The 21,757-nt window shown below is 50.4% G+C and overlaps 9 protein-coding genes across 9 annotated transcripts; 4 read left to right on the forward strand and 5 right to left on the reverse strand.

Annotated features, from left to right (window-relative positions):
* Positions 1-224: 224 nt before the first annotated feature.
* On the reverse strand, positions 225-6,325 carry N7481_006790 (Arf family guanine nucleotide exchange factor SEC7; the record flags this gene model as incomplete). Its single annotated transcript, XM_057266009.1, has 4 exons — positions 225-555; positions 634-2,032; positions 2,094-5,985; positions 6,035-6,325. The coding sequence occupies 4 exons, from the start codon at positions 6,323-6,325 to the stop codon at positions 225-227; spliced, it is 5,913 nt and encodes a 1,970-aa protein (XP_057123729.1).
* Positions 6,326-6,916: 591 nt separating this feature from the next.
* On the forward strand, positions 6,917-8,609 carry N7481_006791 (putative pyruvate dehydrogenase complex, dihydrolipoamide acetyltransferase component; the record flags this gene model as incomplete). The annotated part of the gene is given in 5 exon segments (XM_057266010.1): positions 6,917-7,020; positions 7,086-7,135; positions 7,235-7,458; positions 7,547-8,392; positions 8,412-8,609. The coding sequence occupies 5 exon segments, from the start codon at positions 6,917-6,919 to the stop codon at positions 8,607-8,609; spliced, it is 1,422 nt and encodes a 473-aa protein (XP_057123730.1).
* Positions 8,610-9,704: 1,095 nt separating this feature from the next.
* Positions 9,705-10,058, reverse strand: N7481_006792 (DUF1593-domain-containing protein; the record flags this gene model as incomplete). Its single annotated transcript, XM_057266011.1, has 1 exon — positions 9,705-10,058. One exon carries the CDS (start codon positions 10,056-10,058, stop codon positions 9,705-9,707), a length of 354 nt encoding a protein of 117 aa, XP_057123731.1.
* A 384-nt stretch (positions 10,059-10,442) lies between these two features.
* Positions 10,443-11,999, reverse strand: N7481_006793 (uncharacterized protein; the record flags this gene model as incomplete). Its single annotated transcript, XM_057266012.1, has 5 exons — positions 10,443-10,904; positions 10,973-11,181; positions 11,264-11,405; positions 11,472-11,571; positions 11,635-11,999. 5 exons carry the CDS (start codon positions 11,997-11,999, stop codon positions 10,443-10,445), a joined length of 1,278 nt encoding a protein of 425 aa, XP_057123732.1.
* Positions 12,000-13,526: 1,527 nt separating this feature from the next.
* N7481_006794 (putative FAD-dependent oxygenase) lies at positions 13,527-15,115 on the forward strand (the record flags this gene model as incomplete). Its single annotated transcript, XM_057266013.1, has 2 exons — positions 13,527-13,778; positions 13,871-15,115. The coding sequence occupies 2 exons, from the start codon at positions 13,527-13,529 to the stop codon at positions 15,113-15,115; spliced, it is 1,497 nt and encodes a 498-aa protein (XP_057123733.1).
* A 360-nt stretch (positions 15,116-15,475) lies between these two features.
* On the reverse strand, positions 15,476-17,423 carry N7481_006795 (putative MFS peptide transporter; the record flags this gene model as incomplete). The annotated part of the gene is made up of 3 exons (XM_057266014.1): positions 15,476-16,968; positions 17,048-17,329; positions 17,420-17,423. 3 exons carry the CDS (start codon positions 17,421-17,423, stop codon positions 15,476-15,478), a joined length of 1,779 nt encoding a protein of 592 aa, XP_057123734.1.
* Positions 17,424-17,684: 261 nt separating this feature from the next.
* On the forward strand, positions 17,685-18,013 carry N7481_006796 (uncharacterized protein; the record flags this gene model as incomplete). The annotated part of the gene is made up of 2 exons (XM_057266015.1): positions 17,685-17,722; positions 17,821-18,013. 2 exons carry the CDS (start codon positions 17,685-17,687, stop codon positions 18,011-18,013), a joined length of 231 nt encoding a protein of 76 aa, XP_057123735.1.
* Positions 18,014-18,850: 837 nt separating this feature from the next.
* On the reverse strand, positions 18,851-19,570 carry N7481_006797 (uncharacterized protein; the record flags this gene model as incomplete). The annotated part of the gene is made up of 1 exon (XM_057266016.1): positions 18,851-19,570. One exon carries the CDS (start codon positions 19,568-19,570, stop codon positions 18,851-18,853), a length of 720 nt encoding a protein of 239 aa, XP_057123736.1.
* A 1,142-nt stretch (positions 19,571-20,712) lies between these two features.
* On the forward strand, positions 20,713-21,322 carry N7481_006798 (uncharacterized protein; the record flags this gene model as incomplete). Its single annotated transcript, XM_057266017.1, has 2 exons — positions 20,713-20,763; positions 20,921-21,322. 2 exons carry the CDS (start codon positions 20,713-20,715, stop codon positions 21,320-21,322), a joined length of 453 nt encoding a protein of 150 aa, XP_057123737.1.
* Between the last annotated feature and the right edge of the window lie 435 nt (positions 21,323-21,757).

The raw sequence follows: 21,757 nt of genomic DNA on the forward strand, positions 1-21,757 counted from the left end.
ATCAATACAGCTATGCATCTCTATTGAACCAAACAGATGCTAATCAATGAAGAGTTCACGTACACTCAAACGCCAGAATCACCCGTAAATCACAATGCCGGGCGAAAGGTAGTATATCGCAGAAAGAAACAAGGACAAACAAAAAGGAAGAGAGTAACGGGAAAAAAAAATGTAGAAAAGACATTGGCCAATACTAGAGTCTAGCCAGTCCACTATTGGCTAACTCATTGAGATTCCCGACGCATCTTTTGTGACACCGAACTCCGCGGACTGATCGGCGCATCCAGCGGGTTCGGCGGCGCAACTCCGAGTCGGACCTCGCCGATTCGCCGTAACAATCCTTGGAGGGAAACGCGAATCTCCGGGCTCAGATCCCGACTCAGGAGCTCCACCGCGATTGGGTAGAACGTCTCAACGTACTTGTCAAAGCCCTCCTGCGGGAAACTGTTGTACCCGTCGATCACGTCGACGACAACTGGTCGCCAGGCGATGATGTTGCGGTTTTGGGTCTCTTCATCCAGGCGGACGAAGCTGCGGATGATATCGGCGCAGAGCCTGTCAAAAATATTAGTACATGATTGGGAAAAGGGAATAATGTGCGACTACTGGTGGTAGGTAATAGGGAGAACTCACGGGATTAGTGCAGCCTCGGTTTCCGCGCGACTGCTTTGGCGCTCTGCTCGCTCATCGTGATACATCCGGAAGAGAATATGCACGTAGGTCGCGGCACTACCGCTCTCCTGCTTCAACAGGTTCGGTGGCTGCTTCATGAAGCCTTGACGCCAGAGTTGCATGCGTAGGTCCTTATCCTCGTTGAACTTCTTGGCAAACTGGTAACTCTTTTTGAGCAGGCCCATCAATCGCAGTAGCTCCGGGCTCGGGATCTGTGCGTAGACCGTATCGTTGGAGAACAGCTCGTGCACCGTTTCGATCATCAGTAGTTGCAGAACACAGTTGGTGATGATACGGTTGAAGAAGCGCCGACGCGCCGCCGTTACAGCAGCGGGTTGTTGCGAAGAATCAGTTGCGGGACGGTAGTCTTCGAGTTCGGCACGGGCTTCGCTTTGGACTGGGGGATCGCCGGTTTCTTGGAGAGATGCCGTGCTCTGCGATCCATTAGGCTGCATGGCATCGGGCAGGTCCTCTGAAGGGGCCGAGGCATCGGATGCTTGGTTGGTGAGGTCCCCATTGATGCTAGACGTATCGGTGATCTTCGACATGGAGGCTGCGGCAGTGAACAAATCATACGCCGTGGTCTTGCTGAAGAGCTCAACAAACGCCCCGACGATTTGAGACCAGTGCTCTTCGCGGAACTTGGCCACGTTCTGCAAAATCAGCTGCTGCAAGCAGTTACTGCCAATGCGCGCGATCGTGTCGTTTTCCTGGCAAATGCACAGGGTCAACAACTCGAGGAATCGACTCAGCATGTACTCCAGTGCATCAAAGTAGTGCGTGAAAAGAGTGATCATGTTCCGCAGAGCCTGGATCATGGTGGTAGACAGCCAGACTGAAAGATCTTCATGATTGGGAACCTTGGACATTTCTGACTTGGATTGCAGGACCACAAAGATCGGGCAGAGAAGCTGGCGCCACAGAACATCCCAGAAATCGCGTGGGAAATCTCCGCCGTGGCGGATCAGCGTATCAAAGAGGTAGGTCAAGGCCCGGGAACGGACTTCGAGATCATCACCAGTCATGAGCACATCCTGGAATGCAATCAGGATGGGATACCAGAATTGCTCCTCCTTCGATTGGCGAGTGAGTTGCTTGGCAAGGTTGGTACCCTCCTCCTGGAAGTTCCGGACATCATCGCCACGGTGGGAGAGCGGACACTCTGGAGTTCGCAGCATCTTGGCGACAGTCGACTTTAGTGTTTCAATGGCTTGCAGGGACTTCTTCTGGAATTTGGAGTTCTTGGAAAATTCGGTCAAGCACACAATCAGGTCGGGAAACGCGCCCTGGGTGATCACAATGCCGAAGCGGGTATTATAGATTTGGGTGACATGGTCGAAAGCCATGTTCACAATTCCCTCTATGCGGTTGTTAGCAATTGCGCCTTTAAAACAGAAACGAGGGTAGAAAGAGGGACAAACCATAAGGTTCTCGGGCTGCCACGGTGAAAACACCAAACATGGTCTTCCATCCAGAGCGGATATTGTCACCACGGGCCTGGATCATCTGAATCAAGCACCGCAGAATCATATCCTTGACAGCAGCAGTAGTACTGTTTGCCATGACATGCTCAAACGGCTTCAAGAAGTCCTTCTGGAACTTGAAACCGGGCAACTCGCCAATCTCCATAAAACGCATCGACAATTGTCGCAGTGAGTCCAAAGCGAAGAAGACAACAGTTGTATTGGAGTGACAGCCAACTTGATTAAAATGCTGACCCAACACCTCCCAGATCTTAGACCATTCAATCCTAACACGAGTCATGTTGTAGTAACTGATCTCAACCAACTTCTGCAAACTGTATGTCCGGGGCGACTCGCTGTGTCCAGAAGACTGGATCTCTTTCCAGCTAACCTCGCTCAGAGCACGGACAAAGTCGATAATTGCCTCATGAGATAGGTTTGCGGTATTAGTGAAGATACGATCCACGCCGCGAACCATGTCCGCTGATCGACTCTCCTTGGCAATTTCCACGCGGAAAGCTGTAGGCCCACCAACGGAGCGCGGACGAGGTCGGCGTGTGCTCTGCATAGACTTGCGAGAGGCGGAATCAGAGGTTGGCGCCCGTGATACATCAGGCAGTGAGCCCTCATCGACACCATCGCTCAACAATTGCAAACGATCCAGCTGACTGACGCAGGTAAGAATCTCGCGCCATGAGCTGCGGAGGTGGTTGCCCTCGGTGTAGGCGACGTCAAGGAGTGCCTTCAAGGCTTCGACATTCTTGGCCATCATCTCGCGAACATTTCCAAGGTTGGTGAATTTGGCCAGAGCCGTGACGAACGCCACCCGCGGGGTTTCCAGATCAAAAGCACAACTGATCCTGATAGCCAGCTTCAGGCCCTCCATGCACAGACGAATTACTTCAATGTTTTGGGTATCTTGCATCGGGGCCGAAAGACCGGACAAAAAGGACATCCAGGTAACATTGAACATTGAGCCAACGTGGCGTTCTGATGTGGCAGGAATGAAACGGGAGAGTGCATCCTTGACGGCAGTCTTGCGCTGAGCCCGGATAAGAGAGCGATACAGTTGCTCCGTCTTGTTGGCCATTTCCTCGGAAGCCTGTGCATACTTCTCGCCCTGGATATCTCGTCCTACGGTGGCAAACACCTGACCTGCACGAGTCGCTAGGCCAGCAGGGGCGGAAGTTTGAATACCGACATTGGCCGCATGTTCTCGTTCTGTGTCGAGGACAATCTCGTTACTGGCAATCTCGTCGTAGATTCCAATAAGGTATTCGGGCTGCAAATCTTGGTTGTCATCAATGCCTCGGTTGTTCTTGATGAAGTCCTCCTTGCTCATCCGCGGGCCCTTCATCTTCGAACTATGCAGATCCGTGTTCAGCAAGATCACGGAGTACGATAGCACATAGGCGGTATCGGCATTGGCGAATGCAGTAGGGTTTTGGGTGGTATAGCGCTCAGCGAATTTCAGCATGAAACGATCGATCTTTTGAGCTTCGCCAGGAAGACGGAAGTGTTGCAGGAATCCTCGCAAAGAGTCGACAAAGCGGCGTTTAGTGAATTCCATCTGGTCAACAAACGCATGCATGATGGCGATGTTTTCGGCGTCACCTTCACCGAGGTACTCTCCCAGCATGGCTTTGTCGAGACGGTCATTGCGCAGCAGGAAAGTGGCAATGTCCTCCGGCGAATCCGAGCGAATGAAACCCTCCGAGAGCATCAGCTTGATTCCGCGCTTCGCTTTGAAGTTGAATTGCTGAATAGCGTTCATCATGGCGATCTTTCGCTGCTTCACCTTTTCGATCTGGTTAGGATCGTCCTCTGGCAAGGGGGTAGACCGCCCGGTTCCCGATTCGACAGTCTCTGGACGCGGAGAAAAGAGGACATTGGTATCCAGGGATTCACGCGAGTTATCCATAGACTTGGAGGGCGCGGCAGTCTGTAGGCTTTGTTCTTCCGGGCGCTGAGCGGCCCAGTTGTCCAAGGAGCGTAGCATCTCCACAAGACTCTCCAGGGCTTGGTGCTTCAGGACATAATCGGATGGGATGGTGGGAATAGGGGGTTGAGGGCTCGGCATGATGTTCGCCGATGTGAGAGACGGAGGTAGAGTTCCCCGCTGGTGCCATTCTACTCCAACACTAGACATCTTGACGTGGTGATCCTGGAAGGCCTGCTGTTGTGGGGCGGAGGTGACAACCGGCACACTGCAGTATCGGGATAGCTGCTCGACAAGGTTCTGGAAAATGTTCTCGAGAGCAGTGCGGTCACAATCGTAATTTAGATAGATCTCAACTAGGGCTCGGGCATCGCTTCCAAGTCGTTCTAAGACCTCCATGAAATATTGCTTTTGGAAAGCTGGGGCAGCCTTCCTCTCCAGAATGGCCAAGTAGATCTCTTTCAGAAACACTTCTAGCTCCTTCTTCATCATGACTCGCATGTGCTTGATCATCAACCAGAAGATCTCACAGCAGACCTTGAATACGTGGGGTACCGAGCTGGCACCGTTGCGACTCAGGCTCAGGCAGAGATGAGGACGAACCGCCTGGAGCAGAGTCATGGCGTCTGGGTTAGTCGAGCTGTTCTTGATGGCTGCGAGGGGAGAGGTGAAGGTGTTGGTGTGGTTGTTGATGAGATAGTGGACGAGGTGCAGGGAGAGTAGCTTGGACCGCATGTTTTGTGACTTGATGTCTTGTTGCTGATCGTGGCTCAGAACCTTGTGGCTCAGCTTGCACAGTGCACGGAAGACCAGGAATGCGTCCTTGACGTAAATCTCATCCACTTCATCCTCGGCGGAGCTATCGTCGTCCCGCTCTTCGGGGATTCCGGACAATGACCGAGTGTTGGAACGCTTGGCCCGTGTGACCATTGTCGGCGCATTATCATTGACCGAGGTGACTTCCTTGGGCGACTCGAAGCTCTGCAGGGTGAGCTTCTCGCCAGGCTCCTTGGTGACCGGTTGATCTGTGACGGATTGGTCTGCCACGGAGACAGAGACAGATGCGGTTTCGGACAATTGGCCCTGGTCGCTAGCCGGGGCGTCAAGGCTGTTGGAGGCAGTCTTCTCGACCTCGCGGGTCCGCAGTTCCTTCAGGTCGAGGCGGATGCGAACTCGGTCGAGTACGGTACTGACCATCTGAGTCAGTGATCCCTGAGCGATCTGCTGGTTCTGAGTGGATTTCGAGTAGATGAAAATGTTATATATTTGGCGGACGGCTTTGAGGAGACCAGCTCCGTGAACCACGATCTTGTCGTTCAGCACCGCCGCCAGGAGTGATTTGATGATCTGTTGCTGGATCTCATTTGGAGTAGCCTCGTTCTCAAAGCAATCGCAGATCGCATCGATGGCGCGCTCGATCAGGGGAGGCTGTTCCGGAGTGGACTCGTTTTCGGACTCGGCGGAGGGGAAGGCGAAATAGGAGTAGGTGATCAGCTTGCCGATACAGTCGAGTGCGGTGACCTGCAAGGGGACACTGAGGGTCTTGCTAGCCATGTGCAATGGACGGAAGATCAGTTCCGGGTCAATTGGTTGCTGGCCTTCCTGCTTGACACTGGCCAGAGCCACCTGCACGGCGTCCTCGAGCTCCTTGCTCTTCCGAGCCTCCCGCGAGGCACCAATGGCATCCAGGGCTGTGATAATGAAGACAGCGGAGCTGACCGTGCCACCTTTGGAGGTCATGAAGGTATGGGTGGTCGAGCGAGAGTCGGATCGCAATCGAGGTTCCACGGGGGGCGCGTTGTCTTCGGGGACGGGTTCTTGAATTTCTGGCATTGGCTCCGTCTTTAGCTCTGGGAAGTTGGTGGAATTGGCGGAATCGGGGGCATTGTCGGTATCCTTGGGGGGGCACATCTGGTTTATCCTGTTCGTCATTGTCTTGTTCCTGTTGCTCGAGCTGGACCTGCTCCTCCACAATGTTGGTGCCTGAATGGTCGTCATCACCATTCTTTTGTTTGTTTTCCTCCTCGGGTTGACCCTGGGAGGATTCGAAGGGTTCTTGAGGTTGATTGGATTCCTCGACGGGGCCGGATAACTCGATTTCATCCGGTGAAGCGGGATTGTCGTCCGTTACCCGGGGAGTGGTTTGAGCCTCGGTGCTGCTTTCCACTGGGGTCTTCTCATCGGGGGAGTCGGAGGTGTGAGGGAGATTAATTTGAGGGTTCGGCTCGGAGCCGGGGTCGACGTCCGCCATGGTCGCGGGCGGGGTGAATTGGCTCAGCACATGCGAAGGCAAGGAGAGGTTGGAGGTTGTGGGGGGGGGGGGGGGGGAGAGTGGTGGAAGTAGCGTACAACGTGGAATTACTTGGGGCATCCCGAAGCATCGCCGATGTATGCGGTATCTGTCCTGATGTAAGCGGTCACCTGACAGGCACCTGACAAAGGTGACTGTGGACACATAATCACGTGATATTCCTCTTAGTCACGTGCATGCCGACCACCACCTAGTCACCTGACCATACCTGACCACAGTACCTGACCGCAGTCACCTGACTGTCGTCACCTGACCCGGACGGGGCCGCTCACCGAACCCCCTTAAGGCGGTAAAGTGTGCTTCCCTCCCAAAAGGCAAAAGGGAGGAATCGGAGCAAAAACCACCTTACCTAAGGAAAACTGGCAGCTCAACAGAAAAGTTCACCAAGACAAGCCCATCTTCCTCCCCCCAACTCCTCCATCTCCGGCCCCTCCACGTCTTCCCCAGCGCCGGTCTCTCTCTCTTTTGCGTTATCGCATTGAGGGTTCTTTATATTCTCCTTTCTTCATTCTTACTCCTCCATCGCTCAATATGGTTGCTGCCGCCGTTCGGATGCGCACCCCGGCCATGATGGCTCGAGGTGCTGCCTCGATGCGCCGCCCCCAGGTCTCCTACAAGTTCCAGGAAGTCATCCAGTACGCGCTCTAATCCTCTCTATACACCTCAATTAATCCATTGCTAACAATTATTCTACGCGCAGGAACCAATTGCCCAGCCTCTCCGCGCTTTCCCGCTACTATGCCTCTAAGAGTATGCATCCCCCAACAAACAGAATTTCAATATCCGAACTACTCTCCTACAACCGCAACAATGAGGACCATTCTCTCTAACTCGCATTCTCGTCTACAGCCTTCCCTTCCCACACCATCATCAGCATGCCCGCGCTGTCCCCAACAATGACCGCGGGAAACATCGGCGTTTGGCAGAAGAAGGCCGGTGACGGCCTCCAGCCTGGTGATGTCCTCGTTGAGATTGAGACCGATAAGGCGCAGATGGACTTCGAGTTCCAAGATGAGGGTGTCCTTGCCAAGGTCCTGAAGGATTCCGGTGAGAAGGATATCGCCGTCGGTTCGGTAAGAAATTTCCCGAGCTTCCCCGCGGACTTGCGAATTTCCGCAACCTCATTCCTCTGCTAACAATGCTCTTTTTCGCGACTTATAGCCCATTGCCGTTCTGGTTGAGGAGGGCACTGACGTCGCCGCTTTCGAGGAGTTCACCCTGGCTGATGCCGGTGGTGACAAGGCTGCCCCTGCCGCCGAGAAGAAGGAGGAGCCCAAGAGCGCTGAGCCTACCCCGGCCCCGGCCGCGGAGCCCGCCGCTATCGAGCCCGAGACTTCGGGTGACAAGCTCCAGCCTAGCTTGGACCGTGAGGCTTCCATCAGCCCTGCTGCCAAGGCCCTCGCCCTCGAGAAGGGTGTCCCCGTCAAGGCTCTGAAGGGTACCGGTCGTGGTGGTCAGATCACCAAGGAGGATGTTGAGAAGTACCAGGGCTCCGCTGCCCCTGCTGCTGCCAGCTACGAGGACGTCCCCGCCTCCTCCATGCGCAAGGTCATCGCCAACCGCCTCAAGCAGTCCATGGCCGAGAACCCCCACTACTTCGTCTCCACCACCCTCTCGGTCAGCAAGCTCCTCAAGCTCCGCCAGGCTCTGAACGCCTCCGCCGATGGCAAGTACAAGCTCTCCGTCAACGACTTCCTGGTCAAGGCCTGCGCCGCCGCCCTGTTGAAGGTGCCCCAGGTCAACTCCAGCTGGATTGAGGTCGACGGCCAGACTGTCATCCGCCAGCACAAGACCGCCGACATCAGTGTCGCCGTCTCCACTCCTACCGGCCTGATCACTCCCGTCGTCCGGAACGTCCAGGGTCTCGGTCTGTCCAGCATCTCCAACCAGGTCCGTGACCTTGGCAAGCGTGCTCGTGACAACAAGCTCAAGCCCGAGGAGTACCAGGGTGGTACTTTCACCATCAGCAACATGGGCATGAACGCCGCCGTCGAGCGCTTCACTGCTGTTATCAACCCCCCCTCAGGCCGGTATCCTGGCCGTCGGCACCATCCGCAAGGTTGCCGTTCCCGTTGAGACCGAGGAGGGTACCGTCACCGAGTGGGACGACCAGATCATCGTCACTGGTAGCTTCGACCACAAGGTTGTGGACGGTGCCGTCGGTGGTGAGTGGATCAAGGAGCTGAAGAAGGTGGTGGAGAACCCGCTGGAGCTGCTGCTGTAGAGTAGAGCTCTGGAGTGCCGACTACACCTGTAATCTGTATTAAAACGTTTTCTCCTTAGACCAGCATAGGTCCTTTTTGTCTGATTTAGCAACGCCAATCCATTTTGAGATAGACATGTTTGCATGTGTGTGGAGAGGAGTAGGGAGTATGTATTTCTTGGTACTGTTGCGTAGAGAGAGCTGATCTTGATTCTTCAGTTCCAGTCTGGAGTAGATCTAAGGGTCCACTAATTGTGGATGGCACTGACATGCATGTGATGACCCCGGGGATGGATTGTGGGGAAGCTTAGAAGCTTGGAAGCTGGGAGATCATGCGAATCTCTCTTCTTTATAAATTCCGTGAAATTTAGTTCCAATTACGTCCTTCTATCGGAATTCTAGTGGGCCCGGGCCCCCGAGGTTACGATTTCATGCCGAGGCCGGTAAAACGGTTTCCCGACTTGCATATGGCACCCGCAAGGGTATATCACCCGGCAGAAGGTAAACTGCACTACTCAAATCTCACAGAAAAGGTCATATGTCATCAACACTAGGATTCTAGTGATCTAATACTTCATTTGAATAGGCATAGGTACTGCCTTTGTGACCTAGTCATTCCCAGGGGCTCCGTGAGAGTGGTTATGCCGTGACCCAATCACATGTTAATGAAGAAGACGGTTTATGAGAGCTGGTATGATAAAGTAGATCATTCCAAAGGCTCACAAGACTGGAATGGCTAGTATAATCTACAAATTGCTTGTGATCCAGGGCCAAGATCAGTTGATCCGGTTTTCTATGAACCTTCAAGTTGAAAAATTGGAAGATATATCCATGGGTAGTGCTAGTAGTCATTCTAAATAATTTCCAAGTCCCAAGGTTCAAGTTGTGAAGGATGATGATTGTTACTAGATGTTAGATTCTTATACGAGTTTCAAATACTAAGTATTCCATACTGGGCATAGAGTGCTTTGGGAACAGTGGCTTAAATACGATGGTAATGACACTGGTGCTTGGATGGGTGGACCAAATGCTACCGCATAGGTACTCGTGCCTACTTGTAGGTACTACTAGAAGGTATTTGCAGACGCATTCAACCCTTTTTAAAGTTGATTTAATTCACAATTCGTCATGGTCAGAGTCATTTTCTTCCAACGCAATCTTCCCTTTGATGGTTAATATTATCCGCCGATAAGCGACAATATCTCCATCTGATACCTCTAGAATAATGTGCAAGTGCTTGTCATCGAATGTATGAACACCCCTTCCCGGCTTTCGCACAGCTTCGGTGTTGGGTATCTGGATAGAAAGCCTAGATGTATCAATTGCATCCATCTTCAAAACAAGCACATCCCGCTTTGGAGTGTTGAGGCTTGAGCTTGGCTCCAAATATTGCCACCACTTGAAGAGGAAATCATCGCTATCCGGGTCACAAGAAGTAGTTGCATCCAAGATGATCTTCTCACCAGGCATGACTGTATATTCCAAAATATCTCGGCTGGTGCTGCCATTCACGACAGCAACAGGAGAATGTATGGATCTGCGTACCGGAGACCCGCCGAAGATCGCTGGAAGAGTTGGATGAGATGTTTCAAAACAATGTCCCCACCTGGCAACTTGATAAATACGTGTACTCCGGCATTGGCGCTGAAATCACGAGGTTGGAGCATGGCGAGCTTTCTGAGCAGAAAGTCGTTAAGGTGGAGGTTACGACAAGAGATTGAATTGTTCTCAACTTGAAGGCATGGTGGTTGGTGCCACACAGTGGCTGAGTTCCGGTATCAGTTAAAATAATTGGGTATAAGGCAAATTGCAATTCAAAATCGTAAACGTCTATATTTATATTATGAGTCACCGCTACCATACTTCCCGAACACTTCGCGCTCCATCACTCGTCCGACTAACAGACTCATTCGTAACATCAATCTGATTCGAGACCATGATGCCGTTTGAAGAAGAAGTCCCGTTATCGGTTGACTGGATATGTGTAACATTGTGACGGATATTCTGCATCTTGATCTCATCCTCCATCATCCGTTCCTCACTCTCAGTGAATGTCATACCAATCGTGATAGGATCCATGTCTGAACGGCCCTTGCGGCTAGCGAAGTTTCCACGACCGCTGACAGTATGCAACCCGCCGGAGGCCGAGGGTGTCTTGTAATTTGTCTTATGAGACGACCCGAACTTGCTGCCAAACACCTTTGTGAGCCATGTGCGGAATAGGTGGAAGACCATTGGAAGGTTGGTTGTGATAACTGCGACGAAGGTTTCGCGAGTACCCCATTCATTGGCAACAGTAGCACCGTTCTCGGGATCCTAGTAAGTAAACATCATGTCAGCTGGGTATCCATGGGTGTATTCGATTTGTAATGGGTGGCACTAACCACTAGTAGGAAGACACTCTTGAGTGTTGCGCAGACAAGAATGAATATACCAGCGCTGAGGACGATGGTTGTCGCGACCTTCTTGATGAGCTTTAGACTGGATTTCCAGAGCATAGGAATTGGGATGAAAATCAGGTATGGGTCTGTAAGGAGGTTGGCGGCGAAGGTCACGGCGATGACGGGTTTGGAAATTGCTGGCTGGCATACATCTGGAGAGAAGAATCAGAGTAAGAATGATGGTATGATCTATGAAATCTCAAGGTCTGAGATAAGCGGGGGGACAAGACTGACTGCCGGGATCAGGATTGATCTGCCAGTTTTTGTGGAATGGTCTGCATGATGCAAGAATTGCGACTATGCTGGCGATGAAGCTCGCCGTAATGAGGCCAAGGCCGATATATATGGGAAGCTGGTATCGACGGCCGAGTCCTTCCTGTAATATCATTCTTAGCCATCTATTCCGATCCGAGTCCTTAATTAGCATCGCCGGAACACATACCATAAGGCGAAGATAGAAAGCCAGCATTGATAACTTCAGAGAGTTGATCAACGCTACATATGTGCTCCATCCTGCGATTTGGATCTTGGAACCAATCACTCTAGTTGGAATATTAGTCAATGGCCCTCATCGCGTATTTATTGCCTTTTCAATGGGGATATACCTGGCGGAATATTCCGAGCTGCTCGGTGATAGCGCAGTCCGCTGTGCATCCGTCATGCTATTATTTGCGAGGCCGTTGGCTACTGCGCCGACATTATATGCCAGAGCCGTCTGTGCTGTATAGAATATCTGTATCATAGTATTAGTAGGCGCACGCAGCCACCAGTAGTTTTGAGCAGCACACACAATTCCAATCCATATCAAATAATCATCCAGTCGCAGATTTCTCAAGCCCACAGCTCTAACTCGAGAATATGTTCTGAGGATCGTGAAAGCGACACCAATTCCGTATAAAGTCCATAGCTCAATATTTGTCTTCCTTGCAGCCTCAGCGGCGGCATCCCGCACCCATAAAGCAAAGACCATGATCTGCACGGTAGGTTTGGTGGAGAAGGATCAGCGAGAGAGGATATCCGCGAGGAAGTTTATCGATAGTATAGAGGATGCACTGCTTGTTCTCCCTCTCCTTCGTAGCGTTTCTCTCATCCGGGAGATTTCGAGCGTTCAACGATCTTGCTTTTCTAGAAAAGCGATTAAAGGCATATGCAAAAAGTACATGGCCAGACTGTTGAATAAAGAATAATATCCTTGCCCTAAACTCCGGCCCCGGGGGGCCCCCAAAACCACATGGTTGGAACCTGTGGTTCTCACATTTCAAGAACTCTAATCAGCGATTTGAGCACTACGTGCAGAGTACCCATTTTTCAGCTACCCGAAGGATTCAATCGGACTAACCGACGAAGTAGACCAGCGCGAGAAGGCGTCTCTGGTAAGTGGGTACGCCCCACACCTTCTCGATCATGTAGTATTGTGCCCAGGTGTTCCAAGGTTTCACCTTTGGGGCCGATTTTATGGACACTCCACATGGTAATCTCCATATATTAATTGACCGAAACCTACGGCCGAAGACTGGAACCACTTATCGTGATCAATTAAGTTAGAAAATGAGTTCGTTTCAGCATAACCTGATCGTTATCCATCAATCATAATCGGATCGGCTGAATTGTGTAGAACCCCATCTGTGCTCGGCAATCCGAATTCACGACTTCTACTCCGTATATACATATGTGTAAAATAATGCATTCTTAGTCTTTCAATACTTTTTCCATGTACTCCCTACAGAGTGTGCTATGTGTAGATTACAAAATTCATAATTGAACTGACTAGTTATACATTACACCTAGTAAGAGAAGTCTGGGAGGCTTCCCCCTTATTACTCGTAATAATTCAAATTTACAGCAATGGATCTCGGAAGTGCACGGATGGCTAGTGTTAATCATTGCTATTGCGAAAGAGTAGATTTAATTCCCAACCTGCTGGTTCAGATTATAGTACCGGCATCCGGAGAGGCGGCACTATAATCTGTGCATTCTTGGGAACGATGCAACTACAGGGGTCCGATTGCGCCTAGCTTTCTGGTAGGGTGGATCGACTAAGCTCTGCATTCCTAATGGATGAATATTCATAATTAGAAGGGGCTGTGGTTCCCAAGGGCCCCTCGGCCCCCAAATCGCCCCGAATCGCCCCACATACTGGGGGTCCAAAACCGCCCAAGTTGTATCTCTGGGTCGGATCTCGGACGATGATGCACACGCGGTCGGCGCTCAAGTGGGGATCTTGAATAAATTGTACTGAGAGTGGTGTTGTTCATAGGGTTAGTTACTCCGATGCACTCAAGGTCTGCACACAAGAAATTTTAGTTGTTTCGGACCTTGCACCTCAATGGGATTTAGAGCAGCCTAGTCGTTTTTTCTCCTCGAAGGTTGGAAGATACGCAGGGGGTGACCCCACCTTGGCAGTCTTGGGTTCCCTTTTTTTTTTTTTTTCTTTTTGTCGTTCATATACTTGATTTTCTGGAGAGCTCGACAATCTCTCTGGTTAAGCATTGGAAAAATGTTCTCCCTCAGGTTGATCACTGCCATTGCTGCTTTGGCTTCCACTGTGGTGGGTAGCTCTGTGCAGGGAAAATGTCCTAGCGGGGATGTTGATATGAAGGCTTTTGCCAAAAGCCTTTCCCGCACTGCCGAGGTCTATTACCCTGGCTCCAGTGGCTTCGAGAATGTCACCACCCGCTGGTCTGTTCTCGAGGAACCCAAGGTGAATGTGGTTGTCGTCCCTGGGACAGAGAATGACGTTGCCGAGACTGTAAGTTCCCTCATTCATCTCCCGCCTAATCTTTCTTCGATGAAAAGTGATTTGGACAACATGATCGTACACTAACTTTGATTTCAATCAAGGTCAAATATGCCAACAAGAAGAACGTCCCATTTCTCGCCTACAATGGGGTTCACGGGGCCCTTGTTTCCTTGGGTAAAATGAATCACGGAATTGGCATCTCTCTAAGCAAGCTGCGCAGTGTTAAAGTTAACGACGATGGCAAGACAGCCACAATTGGCGGTGGAGTCATGTCCAAGCAAATCACCGATGATCTGTGGGCAGCTGGAAAGCAGACCGTTACTGGAACCTGCGAGTGTGTCAGCTATCTGGGGCCTGCACTCGGTGGTGGACATGGCTGGCTTCAGGGCCACCACGGACTTGTCGCTGATCAGTTTGTCTCGATGAATGTTGTACTTGCTGATGGCACTTTTACCACCATCGATGCCGACTCTGAGCTGTGGTGGGCAATGAAAGGCGCAGGCCACAATTTTGGCATTGTTACCTCGGTCACCTCTAAGATCTACGATATCGAGCATACTGACTGGGCCATTGAAACTATCACATTCAGTGGCGACAAGGTCGAGGCTGTTTACCAAGCTGCCAATGACTACCTCGTCAAAGACGGCACTCAACCCGCCGGTGTCATCAACTGGTCTTACTGGATGAACGACGGCTCTGACCCCAACAGCCCTGTCATCGTCTTCTATATTATTCAGGAAGGAGTCAAGGCTGTCGAGTCCACTTACACCAAGGCCTTCCACGATATCGGACCTATCTCTATCAATCCCCAAGCAGGCACATACAAGGACCTCGCAAACTGGACCAGCATCGCCGTCGACTCCCCTCCCTGCCAGAAACTCGGCTTCGCCAACCCTCGCTTCCCCATCTATCTGGAACAATACAACGTTCCCGCTCAGAAGAAGGCCTGGGATATCTATGCTCCTGCTGTCAGCGGCTCCTCTCCCTTCAACAACTCCATCTTCATGTTCGAGGGCTACTCTGCCGAGGGCGTTCACGCCATCCCCGTCGACTCCACTGCTTTTGCTTTCCGCTCGGAAAACCTCCTTGCCGCTCCAATGATCAACTACGCCCCGGCTGGCCAGGCCCTGGAGCGCAAGGCTGCTGATCTTGGCAATCAGCTTCGCAACATCCTCTCTGCGGCGACCGGTCGCGATGACTTCCGCGCCTACATCAACTATGCCTATGGCTCGGAGACATCGCAGCAGATCTACGGTAGCGAACACTGGCGTCAAAAGCGCCTGCGTGGACTCAAGCACAAGTATGACCCCCACCACAAGTTGAGCTTCTATGCTCCTATCGAGTAAGCGCATGAGGGTGGGTTTGATATGAATACGCATATACTAGTGGTAGTTTAGTATGCTGTTTCTTTCAGGCAATACCCATGGATGTACACACATGCCCAAGCTTCCGTTCTTGGAGCCAGTCAGTATGATTGCAAGCGCACATGTATGTAAATATAATGTATATAAGGAATGCAGAAATATCGACTTTCGTCTTTTTCAATTTTTCCCCTGGTTTATCATCGCGCGAGGAAAGATAGATGCAGGTGATTTAGTCGATTTCTAAATTATTATTGTTATTCAAGTTGTTATTTGTCACTGTGAAAGCTGCGATTGAAGATACTCTGATCTAGTTGTCTGGTTTTAACTAGTTACATCGGTAATCTAAACCCTCAGCGCAGCCTTCTGCGCCTGCTCCTGCTCCTGCTCATCTTCCTCATCAAGTTCGTCCCCCGCGTTGAATGTTTCATGATTCAAATGTTTGAACCTGAACCAGAAGATGATGGACTGAACCGCTAGAGCCACTGCAGGGGCACCCCAGAGCCATAGGAGGTATGGATCTTTCGTCACTGGGATAAGGATTTCTCCAAGGGCGCTACTCAAAGCATTCATGAAAAGGAAAACAGCCACGACCAAACTCTTCATGCTCTTCGGCGACCGTGCATAGGCAACCTCATACGCAGTCACAGCCGCGAAACACTCACTTAGCGCAGCCAGGATAGTAGTAGCAAGCTGCCACCAAATACTGATCGGTGCCACCTCATCGCAGGTGGAGGCTTGATATCCACAAGGTGAGAGCTCGTAAACCTTCCACTGCGTTAATGTTCCGGCGATACCGGAAAGTGTGGCTAGGAAGAAGCCAAAGGTGATTCGAGTAATCGGGCCTGGGGTCATCTTGTAGCGGCGTAGGGTTGGGTATATCACGTATGTTAGAAGAGGAATCGTGACAATGATAGTCAAGGCGTTGAAGTTGTTCAAGACGTCATTGGGAGCTCCGTTTGTTACCATCGATCCGCCTTGGTTTGACTGGACAGAGCCGAGACCTCCGTCGTTCATATACCAAATTGGAAAGTAGATAAAAATATCGCATGCTTGAAGAGTTGTCGCGACCTTTGCAACAGTCTTGTCTGTCCAAGGTACGCTGATACCTTGACTTTCAAGCTTAGAAGGCTTTGCGGAATCCCAAAAGTCTTTTCGCCAAATTCTGAATTTGCTGCCGCGAAGTGCTCTTGCGGTAATTTTAAATGCCTCAGTGAGCTCCTTTCCTCCACTAGGAGGCTCCTTATGCAATCTCTTATAGACCATCAACAGTAGAACTGGCAGCAGAAAATAAACGATGGCGGATAATAGAAACGACAGCCAATATCCCACATATTTCTCTGCATATGTTGTGGCGAGCATATAGAAAGCACCGATATTCACGAAGCCGTAGAAAAGAAGCATAATCCTGTTTGTAGTTGCTTCCGGGTCAACAATCACCCTTTCTCCAGACTTTAGCGTCCGTACGAAAGGCTTTTTGTTCTTGTTCTGATCCAAGATGAGAGGAGACACATTGGGCTTGAATATACCGGCTCCGAATGCTAGGATCAAAAGACCGAGAATGAATGGCGGAGCAGCGTTTGACTGTCCTTTCTGTAGAACGGATGGGATAACACCGACCAACTGAATGATATGAGCTATACCGCACAGAACGACTCCGACGAAGATAGCTTTGTAACGTCCGACGTAAACATCCGCCCACCATCCACCGAAGATGGGAATCACATAGGCCAAGAAGACAAATAGCAGAGTCAAGCCACTGCTGGCTTGCAAGCCCATGCCTAGGGCGCCTGCAGTCTTCTGCGTGCCTCGTGGAGGAGCCCCAGCACCATTGCCACCTACAAAATAGCTTTTTATTAAAACAGATCTTGGTACTATGGCATAGCAGAGACTGGAGATTGTAGAGATTGAATATACCTTCTGGAAGCGGGTACTCGATAAAGTTGGCGTACACAGTTTTAGCGCCATAATAAGACGCACGCTCTGCAAACTCAACAAGACAAAGCGAGAAGGATACCCATGGCAGGTTATCGGCAACCTTACGTAGGATTTCGTTTTCTTCCTCCGTTGGAAGAGGCTTCTCGGTGTCTGAGTCTATTTTGTCTGAGTCTATTTCCTGCGCTGCCGTCTGCACTTTTTCTGACTCCTTGGAGATAATATCGATGGTCACTTTGCCGTTCGACTCGTCCGCGTGTGGCGCTGCTAGAAATTAAGAATGATCCTGCCCGTTAGCGGACTTGTTTTCCCGTGGAGTCTCCACTCAAGGGGTTGGCGATAGTTAATACATACCCATCATGAAGTGAAAGGGCACGAAACAACAACGCTTCGGAAATTTTCGAAAGCAAAATAAATCCCGACCAGCCGACTAGCTATTATAGCTGCCGTCACTGTCAAGCAAATCCCAAGCGCAGATGTCGCAATACTCAAAAGCTTGTGTTCTTCCACCGAGAAGTAAGTGGAGAACGGCCATTGGAACTAAACTGGCCATATTTCAATCACGCTATCGGCGCCAGGATTACGATCATTCCACAATGTAACATTGCATTAACGCGTTATGGCTCTGTTCTCTCCGAATGAGGTTCCTGCTAGCATGTATGTTGGCTAACAGTCGAAGAGATCGTTTCCGATCGGACTTTTCGATATTCGCGCAGCTCACTATGGTTTTCTCGTCTCATTTTTTCTCCAAAAAGCGGTGCTGATCAAAGGCCTTCTGCTACTGGATACGCGAAGGGGCGAAAGAAATGGAAGTGGTGGTCAAATAAGAGAGAGGAAGAGAACGAGGCTATTCAGAGACAGAAGGGTGACGTGGCGATCTCGCTGCCTGAGGCCGTGGGTGAATCTCAACATTTCGGATATGAAACACGCTATGTCGTTGACATCTAGATTTATACTTTTTTATTGTCCAAGAATAGGAAAATCAAATACGCCATCGATTAGTGCCTAGGTCCGAGATCAATTACCTCCAAGTCCCGTGCGGTTCCAACTTGAACTTGAAGGTTCAGGTTTCAAAGTTTTCATGACCACCTGGGCAGACATCGCCTGGGCACATTCAAGTTCAAATCCCACATGGGCATGCATTCCAAGCTTTAGTATATATAGACCCGCCATCATATATTCTGGTCTGCCCGCAAGTTAAATTGATCGCCAGGACGGGCAAGTTTTTCTACCAAAAGGGTTCAAGTTTTCAAGTGTCCGAAGAGATTAAAACATGACGCTATATTAGCATATATACAGCATTAGTACCAAGTTGATTAGAAATCAGCTTGGTTCCTTGGATAGCCCGAAGGCAGACTGAGGGTTATTTCGAGTTCTCTCACATCACAACAACTTGAAATACTACTAGTACTAGTAGTAGTAAACGCACATCCCCACTACGACGGGGACGGTTTGGATCCAAAGTGCCTCTACAGGGTTCAGAGGAGCGTTTCTGGTGGCAAAGTGGCGTTATTCTCATATCCTGTATGTATGGAGAAGGCTTAACTATTGCTATCTTAGTTACCGTTCACCCTCCACAGCCCCTGCAATACCAGCCGCCATCATTGATGAATTGTCACCTATTCCGGTTCTGGAGTAGGGGCCCGGGTTGGCATAGTCTCGCCCTCACTCAGGCTGTCGAAGTCCTCCTCATCCATTGTCTCTAAGGCAACATCTTGGTCGTTTCCATTTGGGTCATCGTCATCATGACCATTCTCGTCTGGTCCATCTTCTCCCTGTCCAACCTCAGCCTGCGCTGCTGAAAGGATTCCTTAAAGTCTCCAGAAGACCGGGACTTAACATCCTTTCCAAAAAGGCGTGCTGCCTTTCCCTAAGTGGAGGAGAGTCAACCGCATATTTGGCATAGTGTGCCTCCCATTCATCTGAGATCCTGAATTCCAACGTCACCGACCGCTCCCAGTCATCAGGACCCTCATAAACTAGCCTCCAGCGATCAGGCTCGACAGCAATAATATACCAACACTGAGCCCAATTGTAGTAGTTGTCGCGAAATGAAACCTCCAGGTCTTCACAACTCCAGTTCTGAAAAGATGGCGCAGCGAATTCCGATCTAAATTCCTTGCGCAATGTTGGAAGATCCTTCCTGAGGATAAATTGTCTACAATGGACAATGATTTTATTCAGTGCCTTTCTTCGCCGAATGATAGCCACTAAAGCCCTTGCAAATGCAGCAAATGTTATTTCGACGGGAGAATCAGGGCCCCCTACGGCATCTTCTCGAGGTTTCAATTTTTTCCAGGTTTCATCATGCCCCGTGGGCCAAAGAATCAGTTCCTCGATATTATGAAGTCCAAGCTTGTCAAATGGATAATCAGGAAGGGAAAACAGCCAATCATGCTCCTCTCGGCCCCCATGATCCATGTGAGAGCAGAAAGTGACTGATTTGATGGCCGAGAGCATTTTGGGGGTCCGATTGGGGTTCCGATTGTAGCGACGATCCGCCATTTTCACCCATCCTTAGTTATGCTCAGTCCACGACACGCATGAGAAAGCCAAAAATTTGGCTTCCTGGTAGATCTGTCGGCATGTGCGGAGTGGCCTGAGAATATGGGAGGGGAGTGACCCCTCCAAATCTGGATACTCAGCTTCGTTTGGAGTGAAAGTATAGCGGTAAATATGAAAACGAAGCTCAGGGGGAAGAGCTAGAAGAGGGCTGACAAAGGCGGATTGTTTGGTTGGGTTGGCCATTGTGCTTCAAATGGTGATGATGGAGGAACATGATGGGATGTATGGAATCGGGGGAATCCTCGCTATATCTACCAATCTAATGACAAACGGTGTGCACTGGGTGCAATTGACAACAGAAAGCAATAGAACTTGAAGCAAACATGCAATGCAGACACGGATAGTAGTATCCTGGTTATGCATGCATGAAGGGTGAGCTGGCGATGCCGCTAGCCCTGAGGCCATCACAATGGCGGAGTTAAGTAATTCCGTCGTTCCGGGATGCCAAGTGTGTGTTATTGCTAGTACGGTGGTAGCATCTGACATTGCAGTCTGGCCGTGTGTAATACCCAGTAGTATGGCAGGACTATTGATGTTTTACTTGAAGTAGAAATAGTTTAAGTATGCTAAATATCTACTAGGGGTAAGGTGTTATGCTACTGCTAGTAATAGTTCACTACTGACCACTCGCTGGTAACTTTGGTCAAGCACGTCAGTGGCGGCTTAGTCATCCACAGGCCACTGCCAGTCAGAGCAACAGAACTGACTCAATCGGGGTATACCTGGACATAAAGTAAATAAATATACTATGACTATAGTGAATGGTAATGAACATACTCTCTTCTCTTGATAAACCCTAAAACCCTAAAGATAGTAGGCTACAACTGCAGTAATATCGTCAGTTCTACTAGTACTACTACTACTACTACTACTGTATGTACGAGTCCCCACATGACGTGATGTCATGCGACTTCCAAGGTTCAAGTTCACCAATTCACCTGCTTTTGCTATAAAACCATTTCTCCCTCTTCCTCTCCCGCCCCTGCTGATCCTTCAAGTCACACTCCACTTCAAAGTTCTCTCTCTACCCTTTTACCTCCGAGATCCTCCAATCTACCCATCTCACTTCCACCCCTTCCATCATGTCCTACGCCGACGCCGCTTCCAAGGGCCCTAAGCAAACCCCCGAGGATGTAAGTCAAAGCAGACCACCCAGCTCAGTTCAGCTAAGCTCAACTCCCTTCACATGACCAATCTGCTAACAATGTACTAGGCGTAAGTGACCACACTATCCTGTGTCCACACACCCAACCCATACTAACCACCCCCACAGCCGCGCCCCCAATGTAGGCGGTATCTACAAAGATGAATCCGAAAGCACCGCCTCCCTCATCGACGTCGACTCCCCCCCACGTCCAAGCCGTCGACCCAGACTTCCTCCAACAGGACGTGCAAACCACCACCCAAGCCGAGCGCCTGGAGCGCGAAGCCGAGGAGAAGGAGCGCGAGCGCGCCCGTGAAGTTGCCGGCAAGAAGGCCAAGGGTCGCAAGGCGCAGAGCAGCGGTGTCTCTGCCAATGCCGGTAACCCGGTCTATATTGGTAATGCCCTTGTGATGACTCTGGTCGGTGCGGGTCTTGGCTTCGGCGCTTATCGCAAGCATGTTGCTGGTAAGCTCTCGTGGGAGCTTGTCGGGCTGGTGTCTGGAGCTGTTGGTGCTTTTGGTGTGGCGGATTACTATGTTAGCAAGTGAGTTACTCCTTTTCCCGAGAGATTTTGCGAATTTGGTTATGGGTTGCTGGACTGGGTCTATGTCCTTGACCTTACGCGCATATTTTGCGAGCTACGTGTGCTAACCCATTTGCAGGTGGTTCCTCCAGAACAAGTACCCCCCCCAAATAGGTGGACGAATTTCTCTTGCTTGGTCTTTTGTTTGATATACCATCTCTGCTCTTCCTGCGGGTGCGGGCTGTTTAACTGGGTGTACTCCGTGCAATGGATGCCATGCAGTACCAGTACCAATGCCAATTCTATTACCATTACGAATATCACTACTTTAATAGAGATCTGAATTGATGAATCCGGGGATGTAGTACAATAGAGTACATTAGCAGTTCTCCATGCATGCAGATGCATAAATTCTCCGTAACTGTTGTTTTCCAGAATATAATATGGACTACTACTTGCA

Source organism: Penicillium waksmanii (assembly GCF_028829765.1).
Source record: "Penicillium waksmanii strain IBT 27052 chromosome Unknown utg000005l:1.0-5232799.0:1.0-5237142.0, whole genome shotgun sequence".
Lineage (NCBI taxonomy): Eukaryota > Fungi > Ascomycota > Eurotiomycetes > Eurotiales > Aspergillaceae > Penicillium > Penicillium waksmanii.